Source organism: Ipomoea triloba, chromosome 5 (genome assembly GCF_003576645.1).
Source record: "Ipomoea triloba cultivar NCNSP0323 chromosome 5, ASM357664v1".
Lineage (NCBI taxonomy): Eukaryota > Viridiplantae > Streptophyta > Magnoliopsida > Solanales > Convolvulaceae > Ipomoea > Ipomoea triloba.
In genome coordinates, this window is record NC_044920.1 from 7777598 (window position 1) to 7797983 (window position 20386).

Genomic DNA, 20386 nt, shown 5'->3' on the forward strand with positions numbered 1-20386 from the left:
CTTTTCTCTTGAGGCATAACGGATTAACGAAGGCAGGAGCCCAAAATGGGTACCACTGATTGAACAGGGATAGGGACGGGATCAGGAGTGCAACTGGGACAGAAGCATGAGCCAGAGCTGGAGGATCAGAAACAGAGGCAGGGGCATACCCACGCTAGACTTCATCTGATAAGGTACACAAGGGCATACCCACGCTAGACTTCATCTGATAAGGTACACAATGAAGTGTAGTTAGCACGACGGCTAAGTAAGGAAATCCATTGTCACTCAAAAGTAGACAAAGGTTTCGAAAATATTATAATTTGTAAGTTGTAAAATTTACCCACGAGTTATAGCTCTACCTGCAATCAGGTTATCAATAATAGATAATATAATATAAGGCGTAAAGCTAACTCAACACGTAAACCTTTCTCATATAAAGGTACTGGCATCATTGCCACTTAAAACACATTTTTCTGTTTTTCAGACAAGTTTGTAAAATATTTCGTTTCCAGTAGTTCCCTCATTTTAACTCAAAAAGGAGGTTCAACAGCACATTTCCGTGCTCAAAATTCGTCACATTTTGGATAGAATCATTTCCTTCTCAAGTCGTTACAGAGTAACTCTTTTCTCATCTTTAAAACTTCCTTAGTTTCTTCTTAGTAAGCGTGAGGCCTTTGGAGCATTCTCATAACTCCCACTCTGACCACTTGGATCATGGAACCCGGGTTCAGTGGTCATCACCCGGTCTAACACTGATCCCCTGGACGTAAGGTTCGTTAAAATGATTCCTAGCTGGCCTAGCTAGGTCCATAAAAACGACACCTACCCGGACTTCTGGAGTAACTATACCTTAAGTGTGCACACCCCCATAGGAATACCTCATCCTATGAGTTATATAGTACCCGGCGAATAGACTTCGCCCTGCAGTATGAACTGGTCATACACTATAACATATCGACGAATAGACTTCGCCCTGCAGTATGAACTGGTCATACAATATCCACAACGACCACTGGGCCATGGCACTTAAAGCCACCCGTGGGTCAATCAAGGTCCTCCTCAACTCGCTTTAGAAACTAAGGGTTTGAAAACATAATTCTTCCTTCCGTTTTTCTTTCTCAAATCATTTCTTTTGGACATATTTCTCATTTGAGTCCAATAGTTGAAATCGGCTATCTCATCAGCCCAAGAAGGATTTTCAAAATACTCTCAGTGCCCGCAGGCTTTTCAATCGTCATTTTCTCGTTTTTCTCACGTAATGTACTCACTCCTTAAAAGTAGTATTTTCCTCAAAAATAAGGTTTTGACAACCTGTTTACCAAAATAGCATACGTTCTTTCGACGTAAGTTTTATAAACATTTTTATTTACTCATAGGCTTTCCAACACAATACCTCAAGTTACAAGAGTTGTACTTATTTCTCAACAACAATATTTTCTTCTAAAGTGATGTACATAATTTTTCCAAAACAGATATTTCTTTCAAAAATAGATCTCTTTTGCCCGTAGGCCTTTCAAACATCATAACACTCGGAATTAAAAACATCGGGGAAAAGTTTGGTCAAACAAGTCGAAAACGAGGCCGCGTCGCACGGACTCGCGGTTGGCCGCAGCTGCGGACGCACAGCGGACGCGTGCGTCCGAGCCGCGTCCGCACGTTCGGTAAATGGCGTCGAAACTGGGCGCCCACGGACGCGCAGCGGACGCGCGTCCGTGTCCGCGTCCGGCCTTTCGACCGTGACGCCGTAACTCTGGGCGTCGATGGACGCGCGTCCAAGGCCGCGTCCACCCAAATCTGCCAGAAATTTCAGCTTGGCGCAGTCAGAAAGATTGAGCCGGTAAAGATAGTTCCCGAACTCTTTTTCACTTGAAATTTTTATGGTAGAACCCCAAATTATAGTACTTGATGTCCGTAAAAAGTTTTGGTCATTTTGATCCGCGAATAAACACAGAAAATTCCATTTTTGCCCTCGGCAGTGTGCTGTCCAGAATTATTTTCTCTCTGGACCAGTTTTGGAGAAAAATTCGAAAACCATACTTATACTACTCCGATCATTATGAAATTTTATATGCAGGTTCTACACTTATAGAACTACATGTCTAAAAAAAAATAGGATCAAAATACCTTACCAATTTTTCCCAATAAATCTCGGAAGTTACTGCCAGAATCTATCCTGATTTCTTTTCACTATTTTCACAAGTATAAGCCTATATGGGCATAAATTCCACATATACATGCATAAATTAGCTATGAACATGTATAAAAAAATTAACAAAAATCCAAAGTGTGGTTTCTTAGGCTAACTTGTAGATCCACGAACTTAACACATAATTTCCACGTAAAAATTCCTAGTCATATAATTTACTAGCATTTGTTCACCTCCAAGTGATTGAACCGACTTAAGGGATTCCTTACCTTTGTAGAAACCTAAAAAAAAAACGTAAGAGTTGATGATGCCTTCCTTGGAGTCCTTCACCAAAGATCCTAAAAATATCACCATAACAACAATATTTTCATGAACCTTAAGTTTAAGCTTAAGTTCTAGGAGGGATTTAACTGAACAAACCAAAGTTCTTACCTACAATAGAGCACTTTGAGTTGAAGAGATAGCTAGGGAGTTCTTGGATCACAAAGTTAGAAGACTAAGATTTTCCTTCTTCTTTCTTTCCTTTGTATTTTCGAAAATGGGAGAGGGAATGGGAGAGATGAGAGAGAGATGATGTGAGTTTGGCTTGAGAATTAAGTAACAAGTGCAACATTCCCATACCTATATGACATGCCATTAATGATCCAATCCAAGTGGGGATTTTGAGTGCCACATGTCAACTCCCTATGGTGTCTCCTTGAAGATCTTAATTTATTTTGCCAGTTTGGGTTGCTCCGGGAACGAAGGCTGACCTTGATTCAAAAGGAAAGAATCTGCAGGATATGGTTACTGATTCTTTGGCAACTGCTTTGCATGGTAAGCAGACTGAAACTTCACATGGTAAGTCTGTGTATGGAAAGGATTTTAACGAAGCAGAAAATGGTAAGTCTACGTGCATGGAGGATGGTACTGTCACTCGTACTATCCTTGAATTAAAACGTCGACGTAGTGGATTATGCGAGACCGTGACTACTATGCCAGTGGTTACCATGGAGATGCATGATGATGTGCCAAAAAGCTTGCAATTGGCGGGAGCTGGTGCAACCCAGTCCCGCCCTTCTCAATGAGTTCATTATGCTGGAACTGCCGTGGACTTGGCGACCCATGAACAGTTCATGAAATTATGGCCTTAGATGCTAAGGTCAAGCCAATGTTTATCTTTTTAATGGAGACTAAGGTACGACAAAATCATGCGGAACGGTTGAAGAATAAATTGTGTTTCGAAGGTCTGTTCTATGTGGATGGTGGCGGTTTAGGAGGTGGACTAGCATTGTTATGGCGAGATAAGGGGGTTGCGAGCCTAATTAGTTACTCTAAAAATCATATCGATGTCCAAGTAAGGTTGCCTGGTTACAATGCTTGGCGTGTGACTTTTTATTATGGCTTCCCAGAAAGAGGCAGACGTCAGCAAGCATGGGATTTTTTGAGATCTCTGAAGCATAAATCCGATCTTCCATGGATGGTGGTAGGAGACTTTAATGATATTGCATCGCCAGAGGAAAAACGTGGTATCCATCCTCACCCCACTTCATTGATTGATGGTTTTAACTCTGCTTTGGAAGACTATGGTCTTTTTTATCTTGGGATGCGAGGAAGACGTTTCACATGGGAACGTGGTAAAGGGACTGAAAACTGGGTTGAGGAGAGGCTGGACAGAGCTGTGGTGGGGGTGGATTGGTGTAGTCTATTTCCTCACGCGTCGGTCCTGAATTTTGAAGTCCTTACTTCTGATCATACTGCAATTTTCGTAGAATTGGAGGCCACAAAAATAGCGCGTCGACGCAGAAGTTTTCTATTTGAGAATGCATGGCTCACAGAGAATGGTTGCAAAGAAACGGTTCTTGAATCCTGGAATGCCTCGTGCGGTGAATGGTTTCCTAACAGGCTTGATCATTGTGGAATGGCGTTAAAGAAATGGGGTGGAGGCTTTGTGAAGCGTGTTCAGAGTGATATTCAGAACATTCAAAGGCGGCTTACCAACTTAAGAGATGGCGGGACGCTGACAGTTTGGCTATGTTTCGCAACCTCGATTCCCAACTCCGTGCTCTATATGACCAACTTAATATTTTTTGGCGCCAAAGGGCTAAACAGCACTGGCTCTTGAAGGGTGATAGAAATACTAAATTTTATCATCTTTATGCGTCAGCCAGGAAGAGGAAAAATCGAATCCAGAGATTACAAGATGGTACAGGTCAGTGGGTGGAGGGGACTGATTTGTTGGGAGTTGCATTGAATTATTTTCAGAATATTTTCTCTACTAAAGGCTCTCATGCAGATGGTTTATTGGAGGATTTTGTGCCAAAAGTCACTGATATGGACAATGCTTGTTTAATGCAATCTTTTACGGTGGATGAAGTGAAAGAGGCCCTATTTTCCATGGCCCCGGATAAATCACCGGGTCCGGATGGGTTTAGCCCGGCATTCTATCAGCATTTCTGGAATGAAATCAGTCCTGATGTGGCTAATTTTATTATTGGTTGTGCTAATGGTGCAGGTTTTCCAACAGGGATGAATGATGCTATAATCACTCTTATTCCAAAGAAGTCTGTACCAGTAACCATGGCGGACCTGCGACCAATTGCACTATGCAATGTCACATATAAAATACTTTCTAAAATGATTGCTAATCGCCTTAAAGGAGTGCTTGATCATGTGGTCTCTCCGATGCAAAGCGCATTTATTCCCGGCCGTTTAATCACTGATAATGTATTAGTGGCATCTGAAGTTATTCACTATCTGAATCGGAAAAGGGAGGGCAGGGATGGTTGGTGTGCTTTAAAACTAGACATGGCGAAGGCATACGACAAAATGGAGTGGCCTTTTTTGAAGGAGATTATGAGTCGGATGGGGTTCCATAATGGCTTCATCGATCTTGTAATGAACTGTGTCACTACAGTTCGGTATAAGGTTGGAGTAAACGGTGATCTGACAGATTATATTGTGCCAACATGTGGTCTGAGGCAAGGTGACCCCTTGTCGCCTTACCTGTTTATTCTTTGTGCGGAAGGCCTCTCTCATTTGCTTTTAGGGGCAGTTCGTCAAGGACTGGTTTCGCAGTGTTCTGTGGCTAGGGGAGCTCCTGGAATATCTCACCTATTTTTTGCAGACGATAGTTTGTTATTCTTCAAGGCTACCCTACAAGAGGCAGAATCAGTAAAGTCCTGCTTGGTGAAGTATGAACGACTCTCTGGGCAGTCTGTTAACTTTGGAAAATCCTGTATTGTATTCAGTAGGAACACGATGGAGCCGTTGAGAAATAGTGTGGCTGCGGTTTTTAATGTTCAACAGAGTGGTAATGTTGGCCGATATTTAGGCTTACCTATGGGAGTGGGCCGAAATAAAAGAGAGATTTTTTCATATATTGAGGCTAAGTTACAACATCGGCTTGGAGGGTGGAATAAGAAGGTGCTCTCTAGGGCGGGCAAGGAAATATTACTTAAAAGTGTGGCTCAAGCCCTACCTACCTACACTATGAGTATATATTTTCTTCCTATTACTATGTGTACTCGTTTGGAGCGGATGATGAATAAGTTTTGGTGGTCTTCGGGAAGCAGTAATGGTGGAGGTATAAGGTGGATGGCCTGGGAACGCATGTGTGGTCCTAAAGCTTTCGGTGGGTTGGGTTTTAAAAGTCTCCATAAGTTTAATCTGGCTCTGTTGGCAAAGCAGGGCTGGAGATTGTTAACTAAGCCTAATTCCTTAGCTGCTAGAATTTATAAAGCGAGGTACTTCCCCAAGTCTGATTTTTTGGATGCTAATATTGGTGCTAATCCTAGTTTTTGCTGGAGGTCTATATTGGCCGGTCAGGATGTACTCAGGAAAGGGTGTTATAGGCGAATTGGAAATGGGCGCTCAACCTTTGTGTGGAAGCAGCCTTGGCTTCCCGATGATGTTAATCCATTCCCTATCTCTCCGTCCCTTGGGCATGATCAAAATTTGCAGGTCAGTTCTTTGCTCCACCCTCAAACTTATGATTGGGATATTGATAGGCTGAATTCTATCTTTGTTCAGCGTGATGTCGAATTAATCATGCGGATCCCAGTCTCTATTAACTTTGAGGATCACTGGTGCTGGAGAGGCGATTTGAGAGGGTGCTATTCTGTTAGACATGGGTATCGCATGTTATCTACCCCGAATGAACAGGATGTTGCTGCGCGCGGAATTTGGCGTGTGTTGTGGCGTCTAAAAATTCCACCCAGTGTTCATAACTTTCTATGGCGATGTGTTCATAATGTTCTTCCCACAATGACTGCTCTTCACCATCGTGGGGTGAGTGTTGATATTCTTTGTCCTTTATGTAATGATATGCCCGAAACTATACAACATTTATTCTTTGAATGCCCCCTTACGGCTTCGACTTGGTCTGATCTTACTCAACCGGTTAATGCTAGCTCTGGTTTCGCGACGTGGCTGGAAGGTGTGGTAGTTGCTGGTAATATGATGACAATACTCCGGAGTGTGGCGATCTGCTGGAGTATTTGGCGGAGGAGAAATGGGCTAATATGGAATAGCACACCATGGCATGCAAACAATGTTCCTTCTGAAGCTGTTCAACTTGTTAATGATTGGATAGGTCTGCAAAATGAGGTTGTAGCTGCTGCCTGTTTACCGCAACTGGGTGGTGCTTCTAACATGAATGAAGGGATGCTCAGGTATTACGTGGATGCGGCTGTATTTCCAAATCATGATCATGTGTTTTACGGTGTGGTCATTTTGAATTGTGATGGTGGCTTTGTGGCTGATCGTAATGGTTTTTTCCGTTGCATGAACAATGCTGATCTTGTAGAAGCCATGGCAATAAAGGAAGCATTGTCTTGGGCTAAAGATAGAGGTGATATGAAGATTTTGGTCCTTTCTGATTGTCAGAAGGTCTGTAAGTTTATTAATAGGTCCGTAGTGGACCTATCTTATGCGGGTTGCGTCATTGAAGATTGCAAGGCGATTCTAAGACACTTTGATGTAGTGTCAGTTTGTTTTGTTCCTAGATCAGCGAATAAGCTTGCCCATGCATTAGCTAGAGCGGCTCATTCACAGTCTGGTCCTTCTGTTTGGATTTCGTCTATTCCTCCATGTCTTGAACCTTTGATTTAATGAATTGAAGTTGCTTTGTTTTTCAAAAAAAAAAAAATGAAAGTTCGGAGGATTATAGCTTAATTCGGGAAAATTCTAACACCAAAATTATCCTAAAAATAATCCCGTCGATAATCACTAGAATTGGGAATTTTTCGGTATCTCGCGAAATATAGGTACGAAGTCCGTAGCAAATTTCACTCTTACAGTTCGTCTAATTTTTTTCACTGAACTGAGTCGGAAGCTCACGCGTAATCGTATCATGCTTAATAATCCATTTTCTAGGAAAATTCGAACTGTATATACGTCCTTAAAATTTTACGGTTCGTGACCGGTACGTAAATCGTAACTTATTAATAACTTTCCTTACTAAAAAAAAAAATACTCTTGAAGTAACGAGAGACCATTTCGTAAATATCGTAGCTTAAAAATATTTTTCGAACTCCAACTTATCGGAATAGGCGAGGGTTACAATAATTGTATTACGAATAGGAACGTAGGGAAGAATATATTTTATTAGGAATTCTATTTTAATTTACAATTGTATTAGGGATAGGAATTGTATTACCATATTTTACAATATAATGCAAACTATAATATTATAGGTCTGTTTTGGGCAGCAAGTTAAAACTGAGGATTTTGTTTTTATTAATAGTATAGATTGCATTGCAGAGAAATATATATACGGAATTATTACCATTAATTAGTAATTCTAGTCTATAATTGTATTACGAATAGGAACGTAAGGAATAATATATTTTATTAGGAATTCTATTTTAATTTACAATTGTATTAGGGATAAGAATTGTATTACCAAATTTTACAATATTACGCAAACCATAATATTATAGGTCTGTTTTGGGCGTGAAATTAAAATTGAGGATATTGTTTTTATTAATAGTATAGATTGCATTATAGAGAAGTATATGTACTGAATTATTACCATTAAGTAGTAATTCTAGTCTATAATTGTATTACGAATAGGAATGTAGGGAAGAATATATTTTATTAGGAATTCTATTTTAATTTACAATTGTATCAGGGATAGGAATTGTATTACAATATTTTACAATATTACGCACACAGAAATATTATAGGTCTGTTTTGGGCGGTAAGTTAAAACTGAGGATATTGTTTTTATTAATAGTATAGATAGATTGAATTGTAGAGAAATATATATACTGAATTATTACCATTAGTAATTCTAGTCTAGAATTGTATTACGAATAGGAACGCAGGGAAGAATATATATTTTATTAGGAATTCTATTTTAATTTACAATTGTATTATGGATAGAATTGTATTATCATATTTTACAATATTACGCACACCATAATATTATAGGTCTGTTTTGGGCAGGAAGTTAAAACTGAGGATTTTTGTTTTTATTAATAGTATAGATTGCATTGCAGAGAAATATATATACTGAATTACTACCATTAATTAGTAATTCAAGTCTAGAATTGTATTACGAATAGGAACGTAGGAAAAAATATATTTTATTAGGAATTCTATTTTAATTTACAATTGTATTAGGGATAGGAATTGTATTACCATATTTTACAATATAATGCAAACCATAATATTATAGGTCTGTTTTGGGCAGGAAGTTAAAACTGAGGATTTTGTTTTTATTAATAGTATAAATTGCATTGCAGAGAAATATATATACTGAATTACTACCATTAATTAGTAATTCAAATATAGAATTGTATTACGAATAGGAACGTAGGGAAAAATATATTTTATTAGGAATTCTATTTTAATTTACAATTGTATTAGGGATAGGAATTGTATTACTATATTTTACAATATTACGCAAACCATGATACTATCAGTCTGTTTTGGGCGGGAAGTTACAACTGAGAATATAGTTTTTATTAATAGTATAGATTGCATTGCATAGAAATATATATACTGAATTATTACCATTAGTAATTCTAGTCTAGAATTGTATTACGAATAGGAACGTAGGGAAAAATATATTTTATTAGGAATTCTATTTTAATTTACAATTGTATTAGGGATAGGAATTGTATTACTATATTTTACAATATTACGCAAACCATGATACTATCAGTCTGTTTTGGGCGGGAAGTTACAACTGAGAATATAGTTTTTATTAATAGTATAGATTGCATTGCAGAAAAATATATATACTGACTTACTACCATTAATAGTAATTCTAGTCTAGAATTGTATTAGGAATATGAACGTAGAGAAGAATATATATTTTATTAGGAATTCTATTTTAATTTACAATTGTATTAGGGATAGGAATTGTATTACCATATTTTACAATATTACGCAAACCATAATATTATAGGTCTTTTTTGGGCAGAAAGTTAAAACTGAGGATATTGTTTTTATTAATAGTATAGATTGGATTGCAGAGAAATATATATACTGAATTATTACCATTAATTAGTAATTCTAGTCTATAATTGTATTACGAATAAGAACGTAGGGAAGAATATATTTTATTAGGAATTCTATTTTAATTTACAATTGTATTAGGGATAGGAATTGTATTACCATATTTTACAATATAATTCAAACCATAATATTATAGGTCTGTTTTGGGCAGGAAGTTAAAACTGAGGATTTTGTTTTTATTAATAGTATAGATAGATTGCATTGCAAAGAAATATATATACTGAATTATTACCATTAATTAGTAATTCAAATCTAGAATTGTATTACGAATAGGAACGTAGGGAAGAATATATTTTAATTAGGAATTCTATTTTAATTTACAATTGTATTAGGGATAGGAATTGTATTACCATATTTTACTATATTACGCACACAAAAATATTATGTCTGTTTTGGGCGGGAAGTTAAAACTGAGGATATTGTTTTTATTAATAGTATAGATAGATTGCATTGCAGAGAAATATATATACTGAATTATTACCATTAGTAATTCTAGTCTAGAATTGTATTACGAATAGGAACGTAGGGAAGAATATATATTTTATTAGGAATTCTATTTTAATTTACAATTGTATTATGGATAGGAATTGTATTATCATATTTTACAATATTACGCACACCATAATATTATAGGTCTGTTTTGGGCAGAAAGTTAAAACTGATGATATTGTTTTTATTAATAGTATAGATAGATTGCATTACAGAGGAATATATATACTGAATTATTACCATTTGTAATTCTAGTCTAGAATTGTATTACGAATATGAACGTATAGAAGAATATATTTTATTAGGAATTCTATTTTAATTTACAATTGTATTAGGGATAGGAATTGTATTACTATATTTTACAATATTACGCAAACCATGATACTATCAGTCTGTTTTGGGCGGGAAGTTACAACTGAGGATATAGTTTTTATTAATAGTATAGATTGCATTGTAGAAAAATATATATACTGACTTACTACCATTAATTAGTAATTCTAGTCTAGAATTGTATTACGAATATGAACGTAGCGAAGAATATATTTTATTAGGAATTCTATTTTAATTTACAATTGTATTAGGGATAGGAATTGTATTACTATATTTTACAATATTACGCAAACCATGATACTATCAGTCTGTTTTGGGCGGGAAGTTACAACTGAGGATATAGTTTTTATTAATAGTATAGATTGCATTGTAGAAAAATATATATACTGACTTACTACCATTAATTAGTAATTCTAGTCTAGAATTGTATTACGAATATGAACGTAGCGAAGAATATATTTTATTAGGAATTCTATTTTAATTTACAATTGTATTAAGGATAGGAATTGTATTACCATATTTTACAATATAATGCAAACCATAATATTATAGGTCTGTTTTGGGCAGGAAGTTAAAACTGAGGATTTTGTTTTTATTAATAGTATAGATTGCATTGCAGAGAAATATATATACTGAATTACTACCATTAATTAGTAATTCAAGTCTAGAATTGTATTACGATTAGGAACGTAGGAAAGAATATATTTTATTAGGAATTCTATTTTAATTTACAATTGTATTAGGGATAGGAATTGTATTACCATATTTTACAATATAATGCAAACCATAATATTATAGGTCTGTTTTGGGCAGGAAGTTAAAACTGAGGATATTGTTTTTATTAATAGTATAGATAGATTGCATTGCAAAGAAATATATATACTGAATTATTATTATTAATTAGTAATTCAAATCTAGAATTGTATTACGAATAGGAACGTAGGGAAGAATATATTTTATTAGTTATTCTATTTTAATTTACAATTGTATTAGGGATAGGAATTCTATTACCATATTTTATATTATTACGCACACAAAAATATTATAGGTCTGTTTTGGGCGGGAAGTTAAAACTGAGGATATTGTTTTTATTAATTGTATAGATAGATTGCATTGCAATGAAATATATATACTGAATTATTACCATTAGTAATTCAAGTCTAGAATTGTATTACGAATAGGAACGTAGGGATGAATATATATTTTATTAGGAATTCTATTTTAATTTACTATTGTATTAGAGATAGGAATTGTATTACCATATTTTACAATATTACGCAAACCATAATACTATCGGTCTGTTTTGGGCGGGAAGTTACAGCTGAGGATATTGTTTTTATTAATAGTATAGATTTTATTGTTTTAATTTTTTTAATGTACAATAATTTGGGCGGGAAATAGGATTTTGTTTATATATATATATAGATAGTCTTATTATGATAGAGTTGTAGTATGATAGGAATTATAATGTAGAATTGTACAACGAATAGGAAAATAGGAAATAATCGCATCCAAAATATTGTAAGACTCTTTTGGGCGGGATGCTTAAAGTGAGGTTTTTGTTTATATATATAGTATAGATAGAAGTATAGATTGTAGTATAGGAATTGTAGAGGAATTGTAGTAGACGAATTGTATTAGAATTGTAGTATAGGAATTGTAGAATAGTAGACTTCATTTTGTAGTATTGCATTTCGTGTTGTAGAATAGTAGACTTCATTTTGTAGTATTGCATTTCGTGTTTTAATAGCAGATTTTTTTATACGAATTGTATTGGAATTGTAGTATATGAATTGTATTGTTTTAATATTATTATTCTATTGTTTATACGAATTGTATTGGAATTGTAGTATAGGAATTATATTGTTTTAATATTATTCTATTATTTTAATTGTTTTAATGTACAATATTTTGGGCGGGAAGGAAGATTTCGTTTTGGAGGATTTTGTTTTTATATATATAAAGATTATTATTATTATTATTATTATTATTATTATTATTATTATTATTATTATTATTATTATTATTGATTGATTGATTGACTAATAGGTTGTTAGGGTGGCAATTGTTAAAAAGTATAGAAAATTATTAAATTTAGTTTTACTTATAAGGAAAGCAGTACACAATACTTCTTTTTAAAAAAATATCAATTACACACTAAAAAATACAGATTTGATATAAAACTATGTCTTCTTAATCTGCCAGTTTAACTATCTCTTCATAAGAAATAGTAAAGCTACAGTTTTCTACATCTGCATTTGATAATAATAAAAGATAGTATAAGATAACAATAGCTAACCACGGGGTGGCGCGAGATATCGTTTCAGATAGAGACTCACGGTTTCTATCACGTTTTTGGGGAGCATTACAAGCGGCAATGGGCACTCAACTCAAATTGAGTACGGCTTTTCACCCCGCTACCGATGGTCAAACGGAGCGAACGATACAAACGTTGGAAGATATGCTCAGAGGTTGCGTACTCGATTTCCAAGGTTCATGGGATGAACAGTTAGATCTAATAGAATTCTCCTATAACAATAGCTACCATGCGAGTATTAAGATGGCACCTTACGAGGCATTATATGGGCGAAAGTGTCGAAGTCCTCTGTGCTGGAACGACAAGAGCGATGTCGTTACACTTGGACCACAGTACCTCCATGAGACCATTGAGGCAATCAAATTAATTCAAAGAAGGATGAAAGTCGCTCAGGATCGACAAAAGTCGTACGCCGACTTGAAGCGACAATTCACGGAATATCAGGCTGGAGAGAAGGTGTTACTGAAAGTTTCACCTACTAAAGGAGTAAAAAGGTTTGGGAGGAAAGGAAAATTAAGTCCTCGATATATAGGACCTTACGAAATTCTAGAAAAAGTCGGAAACCTAGCCTATCGACTAGCCCTACCGATTGAGCTTGATAAAGTACATAACGTGTTCCATATTTCTCAACTCAAGCGATATGTACCTGACGAATCCCATATATTAGAACCAGAGGAGCTCGAAATGGACGATTCGTTGACCTACGAGGAGAGACCAATTCGAATTTTGGACTCAAAGACGCGAGACACGAGGAGAAAATCGGTCAAAATGATCAAAGTACAATGGTCGAACCACAGTCCCGACGAAGCTACATGGGAATTAGAGAGCGATATGAGGGGACGTTATCCCGAATTATTTAATTCAGGTTAGTAGGATCGATCTAACCTTTTTCGTGCCTAGCTAAGATATGTGTTTAGATTAGGCATATTAGAAAATTCGTTTTAGGTAGGAAAAGGGTAAGTAGAAACCATCGAATGACGAAAGGAGCAGTTTCGAGGACGAAACTATTTTAAGGAGGGAAGACTGTAACCCCTCGGTTTTTACGACAAGGTTAAAGTTCGAGAATAGCGGTATAAATTTTTTTTAAGCTATAACATTTAAGAAAAGACTGTTCGGTGCTCGAAATAATTTTTGGATTAGTTATCGATAAGCTGCGAACTACGTACCAGTCACGAACCGAGAAAATTTTAAGGATATAGATTCAGTTCGAATTTTCTAGAATTTGGATTTTTAAGTATTATACGATTAAGCCTGAATTTCTAGTTAGTTCAAGAAAAATTTCAAATGGACTGTAAGGGATAAGTTGTTACGGACTCTGTACCTATATTTAGCGGAATACCAAAAAATTCCCAAACTTGGTGATTTGCGACGGGAATATTTTTAGGATAATTTTGGTATTAGAATTTTCCCGAATTAAGTTATAATCCTCCGAACATTCATCTGATTTAAGCATAAACTGGCCAATTAGATTTGAGATCTTCTAAGGACTCCATGGGGTGATGACAAGTGGCAAGGCAAACCTAAGACTAAGATTGGGCATTAAATGTGACATTTATGAGGTATGGCCTAGTTGCACTTGTTACTTGATCTTCAAGAACTAAATCTACACTAATCACATGATCATCTCTCTCACTCTTCCACTCCATTTTCGAAATACACACTTAGGGAAGGAAGAAGGGAAATTATCTTAGTCTTCTATTGTGATCCAAGAACACCCTAGGCAATTCTTCAACTCCAAGGACTCTACTCTAGGTAAGAACTTCGGTTTTGTTCGGATTCTACCCCTCCTAAGACTTAAGCTTGAACTTAAGTGTTAATGTTTAGTGCATGAAAAATATTGTTATTGTGGTGATGTTGTAGGGGACTTTGAATCCAAGGAAAGATCTAGCACTTCTTCGGTTTTAAAATCTTCCATCGAGGTAAGGAATCCCTTAAGTTGGCTCAATCACTTGGAGGTGAACAAATGCTAGTAAATTATATGACTAGGAATTTTTACGTGGAAATTATGTGTTAAGTTCGTGGATCTACAAGTTAGCCTAAGAAACTACACTTTGGATTTTTGGTAATTTTTGTATACATGTTCATAGCTAATTTATGCATGTATATGTTGAATTTATGCCCATATAGGCTTATACTTGTGAAAATAGTGAAAAGAAATAAGGATAGTCTCTGGCAGTAACTTCCGAGATTTACTGGGAAAAATCGGTAAGGTATTTTGATCCCATTTTTTTTAGACATGTAGTTCTATAAGTGTAGAACCCGCATATAAAATTTCATAATGATCGGAGTAGTATAAGTATGGTTTTCAAATTTGTTTCCAAAACTGGTCCAGAGAGAAAAATATTCTGGACAGCACACTGCCAAGGGCAAAAATGGAATTTTCTGTGTTTATTCGCGGATCAAAACGACCAAAACTTTTTATGGACATCAAGTACTATAAGTTGGGGTTCTACCATAAAATTTTCAAGTGAAAAAGAGTTCGGGGACTATTTTTACCGGCTCAATCTTTCGGACTGCGCCAAGCTGAAATTTTCTGAAAAAGAATGGTTAGAAACAATTTTGACAAATATTATTTTTGTGCATTATATTAACGTGGAAAATAATTATGTTTTGAACATTATTGTGACTCCTGTACTTGAATTTCTGTGATATGACTAACACTAACCTAAGTGTGTGGGTTGGGGAAATATACTTGAGTAAGTATATTGGTTATGGAGTCGTGTAATAATACTTAATGAATGTGAGGGAGTCTGTATGATTAATCGGTACTGCAGAGCGAAGTTCCTTTGCTGAGTGAAATGGTGAGGGGTCTGTACGATTAATCTATACTGCAGAGCGAAGTCTATTCGCTGAGCGAACATGTGAGGATTTTGTATGATTAATTCATACTGCAGAGCGAAGTCTATTCACTGAGTGTTGTGTGACAGGAAGGTGGGTGTTGTGTACCCCACGTGTGAATTAACGAGTGGGTGTTGTGTACCCCACATGTGAATTAACGAGTGGGTGTTGTGTACCCCACGTGTGAATTAACGAGTGGGTGTTGTGTACCCCACGTTTGAATTAACGGTTGGGTTATGTGAGAGCTAACTGTCGGGTGTCTTGAACAGTAGTGTGGGTGTTGTGTACCCCACGTGTGAATTAATGGCTGTGTTATGTGCCGAAGTTACCGACATAATGTGAAATTGTTTGTTGTTAGATTTCTTGCAGGTAGACTGCGATTGTTGGGTAATGTTTATCTTACTGTATTTATTATTGATGGTTGTTTTCGAAAACCTTTGTTTACTTTCGAGTGACCATGGATCCCCTTACTTAGCCGTCGTGCTAACTACACTTCGTTGTGTCATTTATCAGATGCAATCTAGTACCGGTTCTTGCAGCCCTCCGGACTCAGATCCGTCTGAGCTCGAGTTCCCTATATATGATTATGATGATTATGCACAGTACTTATTAGATGGAGATCCCTATGCCCCTGGCTATGCACCTGACCCGCCGACGCTGAATTGTACTCCAGACCCCACTCCTGCTCCAGTCTCGTCAGAGGTACCTGTGTGGACCCCTGCTCCCGTCGAGCCTCTGTGCCCCTTCGATGCCCTACAGGCCAGTCATGGGTTCTATCCCATAGAGGTCGTTCCTGATAGCCGTCCTCTAGAGTCCGTGGTTCATTATCCGTACCCATGGGATTCGAGTCCCCCGGATTACCATGACGAATGGATGATGCATATGAGCACTTGTCGGTTTCTAGACCATATCATGTGGTTTGAGGGTGATTGGCACGTGGTTTGGGGCACCTATACGGGCCCAGTGTACCACTCACTAGACTAGGTAGAGTCTAGAGTAGGGGGGGGTTCAGTTAGTGTTTTGTGTAAATATATCTTTTGCTAACTCTGATGGTTGTCTAGCCAGGTCTCACTAAACTTTCTTGATGGGTTGTATTATTATTAAACCCTCCTTTGTTTTGGTGGCTTGTTTAGCCACTCTCTTCTCGATGCTATAAAGGCTGCTTCTTTTAATGGGTATGTTAGATTTTGACGATAAGAAACACGATCCTTATCTTTAGTCAGTTAGCCTGTGCATCTAGAATGAATCCTATCTGAATAAGATCGGGTTTAGCCTAGGTGTGGCGGTAACTACTCCGGTTGTACGATATAGCCGAGTCGGGGTGTTACAAAAAAATTGTCACCAAGAATGTGACAATGGACAACAGCTCATGTGTATATAAATAATAAGATGCATTTTAATAAAAAGAAATAGAAATATGATGAATATAAGATGCATTTTAATAAAAAGAAATAGAAATATGATGAATAAAAAACCGCACTAACCCAATCAAGTCTAACAACTATTTAGAAAACACCCCAAAAACTTTCTCAACACACTTTTCTACATACCTCAAACTCAGGAAGCAGATTATGAGACTGAGCAATCTTCTTCAATTCAAGAGAATCAACCAAGGACCCATCCTACGATTTGGTGGCGCCCATCTTGGTCTCCTCCTTGCGGCCGAGCATCACCCTCTTTCAAATGGGGAACTCCTAAAAACCAAATCATATTAAAATATTAGAATATCATATACCCAGTAACAATTAGAAATTGCTGGCTTTAAAACTCAATAGACTCGGCACAGATTAAGCAAAGGAGATCGAGGCTACCTCATCGTGACCCAAACCAACCGGCATTATCATTGAATTTGCACCATACGAATTTTTGTTGCCTTATATCATCCATTGTTTCTTTACGTGCATATACAAATTCAAAAGATAGAGTGCAGGAAGATACATACTTACGGGTGAGGAGTTGAGCAGAGAAAACATTGAGAGGGTTTCAACATTTATAGATGATGTATATTTGTAACTTTATTTAGTAACAAAGAGAGAAAGAGAGAAAGAGAGAAGCTAAATAAGCTAATCAAAAGAGAAAAATGAATAATCAGACACATAAATAACATATTAAAATAATAATTCCTAAATCTATTCAATTAATTACGAAAAATAAATATTCCTTAATCTATTCCTTAATTCTTTAAATAATTACGGATTGGGTTGACTTCAGTCGTAGATAGCAAAATAAGAATTACTTTACTCTATCTATTGCTGATTTAAAAGATTTAATTTTTTTATTAATTACTTATTTAATTGACTTAATTTTTTATTAATTGTATTATTACAAAAATGCCCTTCAGTTTGGGCGGGAAAACTCTTTCAGACACTTCTATTTTTATATAGATATATAGATATAGATATAGATATAGATATAGATTAGAAAACATTTGTTAAAATATGCACCATTCTACGTATTAAAATGCACCACACCGTGTGTTAAAATTCACAATTCCACTTATTGAAAATCCCCATCCCAGATTATAAACATGGAATATTACACTTATTAGAAAATATGTGTTAAAATACACATCATTTTACATAATAAAATGCACCGGAAGACGGATTAAAACACACAATTCCACAACAAAGTTACACACCATTCTACGTATTAAAATGCACCAGAGGATGGATTAAAACACATCATTCCACAACATAGTTAAATGTATTAACATACGTAATAAAACGCACCACAGCATTATTAAAACGCACAACACCATGTACTAAAATGCAAAATTTCAATTCACGTACTATAGATACTTAAATTACCATAACACCCTACACTTAACATACGTAAATTGTAATTTCCTAAACACAAATGATGGATATATTAGAAATGGTCCAATAATATGAACCCGGGGGCCTAGGAGCACATCGCTCGGGGTCCAAGAAGATAATCTGAGTAGACCAAGAAGATTCCCGAACCTGTCTCCGGGCCCAGAATAATGGGCCTTGACTTAGTCTGGTGGCCCACCACATGGACTTGAACTTGGTCTTGTGGTCCTCCACAAATTTAGCCTAATTTGGTTGGTAGTTCATAGTATAAAAGGTCATTGTTTTAGCATTACAAGACATCTTCTTCATACTTTATCCAAGCAATTACTGTAATAGCATTACACTTCTTTTGTAATAGCCTTTGCGACTATGAATCAATACAACATGTGGTCTCCGAGACCTACATCACATATTTTTCTTATAGCTTTGCTTATTCTATTATTCATTTATACTTTCCTTGATTTATTGGGTTTATTAATTCGGGATACCCCGGGTAATTAAATCTGTCATTGGTGCTTTCATTGAGAGCTCGACATACAAGCTCGAGCATGCTCCTAAACAACGTCTCCAACGAAATCGACCATCCATGACGATTTCACACGAAAACCTTGGTCGGTAATGGTTTAATTTGGAGGGGCATTTACACTAGGCATGCTTAATCAGAAGCATGTGTTGGCAAATTTCGATCATGAAGAGATTTTCAACAAAGTACGACCTCGGACATCAATGAAGACGATCGCTTAGAGTTCTTACCACAACTTCATCTATCAATCTTCATTCCCGCAACAATAAAAGCAGTGCTGGTCACGACGGCATGGAATTTCGATGTTCACTGAAGGATCGTCGCCGGGGTGTGCGATCGATGATCCTGGTCTGGGTCTATGACATAAGAGCAATAGAGTATGAACATTAACTCTTACGTTCGCTCGGCTATCCAGATCAGAGTACATATAAACAAAGCAGTGCTCATTAACGCTCTTTACTCCGGCCATTATGTTGGAATCCTCATCCACCGACGTTCGTACTAGAATGAATGCACTTAGCTCGGAACATCGTGGTCTCGTATTTCAGCGACCCAGGTAGTAGAGAAACCTCGGAGTGGAGGAGGACAGATGAATCGTATCAGATTGGCGGCGGCGGCGTGCATTTGACTGTGAAAAGCTAGGTTCATTAATATAATCCATCTATGGACGGCCGGTTTCTCGCAAATTCTGTTTAATTCGGCTAGGAGATTTTTGCGAGGAGGATGAGGGAGAATCGTTGTTTGAGAGATCAAATTCTATGAAAAGTTGAGAATCGGAAAATTTGTTGCGAGGATAAAAATAAAGCCACGTTAAGATTGCCCAGGAATCAAACGTCGAAGAATCAGTGATCGGAGAAAAGGATCAACATTCCATCCTTCCTCATGCATAAAGCTCTGCAATACGACTGCCCAGAGTGTTCATCCTGGACCCATTCCGCGAATTCTCTTCGATGCGATTCGGGCAACTCAGAAGCGGATCTTTGGCCGTCAGCATCCATGAGATAACTTTGTGGATTTGATCGAAGAAGCTGTTGATTAAATTCCTTAAAGCTTTGACTCTCGACCTCAACACATGCCAGAAGAGTCTCGCCACACCACGCAGCAACTCGACGGAACCAGCGGGAAGCCATCAAAAGTTGACGAGCATCCTTTGATGGCCATAGACCACCGCGCGTCGTCATAACTCAAAGGCTCGAAGCATTTCTAAATTGGCCGGTATGGCACTGTCACTGCCTCGCTGCAGCCCCACCCACTTATCTTAATTTGTTTTAATTTCTTTAACAACTTTTAGTTGCTATGAGTTAGCTGGATAGCATAATGCATGGTATATCCATCTAAAATCATCTAGCCATCCAGCCTTTGATACCAACTAGTTGTTGCCCTTTCCAGTGATGAATATAAAAAATGTGACTAAGGTGGCAGCATCGCGTATCCCAACGACG

At 36.7% G+C, this 20386-nt stretch overlaps 1 protein-coding gene across 1 annotated transcript; it reads left to right on the top strand.

Moving 5' to 3' along the window:
- Positions 1-3251: 3251 nt before the first annotated feature.
- On the top strand, positions 3252-7219 carry LOC116020174. Its single transcript, XM_031260657.1, has 2 exons — positions 3252-4133; positions 4220-7219. Exons 1-2 carry the CDS (start codon positions 3252-3254, stop codon positions 7217-7219), a joined length of 3882 nt encoding a protein of 1293 aa, XP_031116517.1.
- Positions 7220-20386: the final 13167 nt, after the last annotated feature.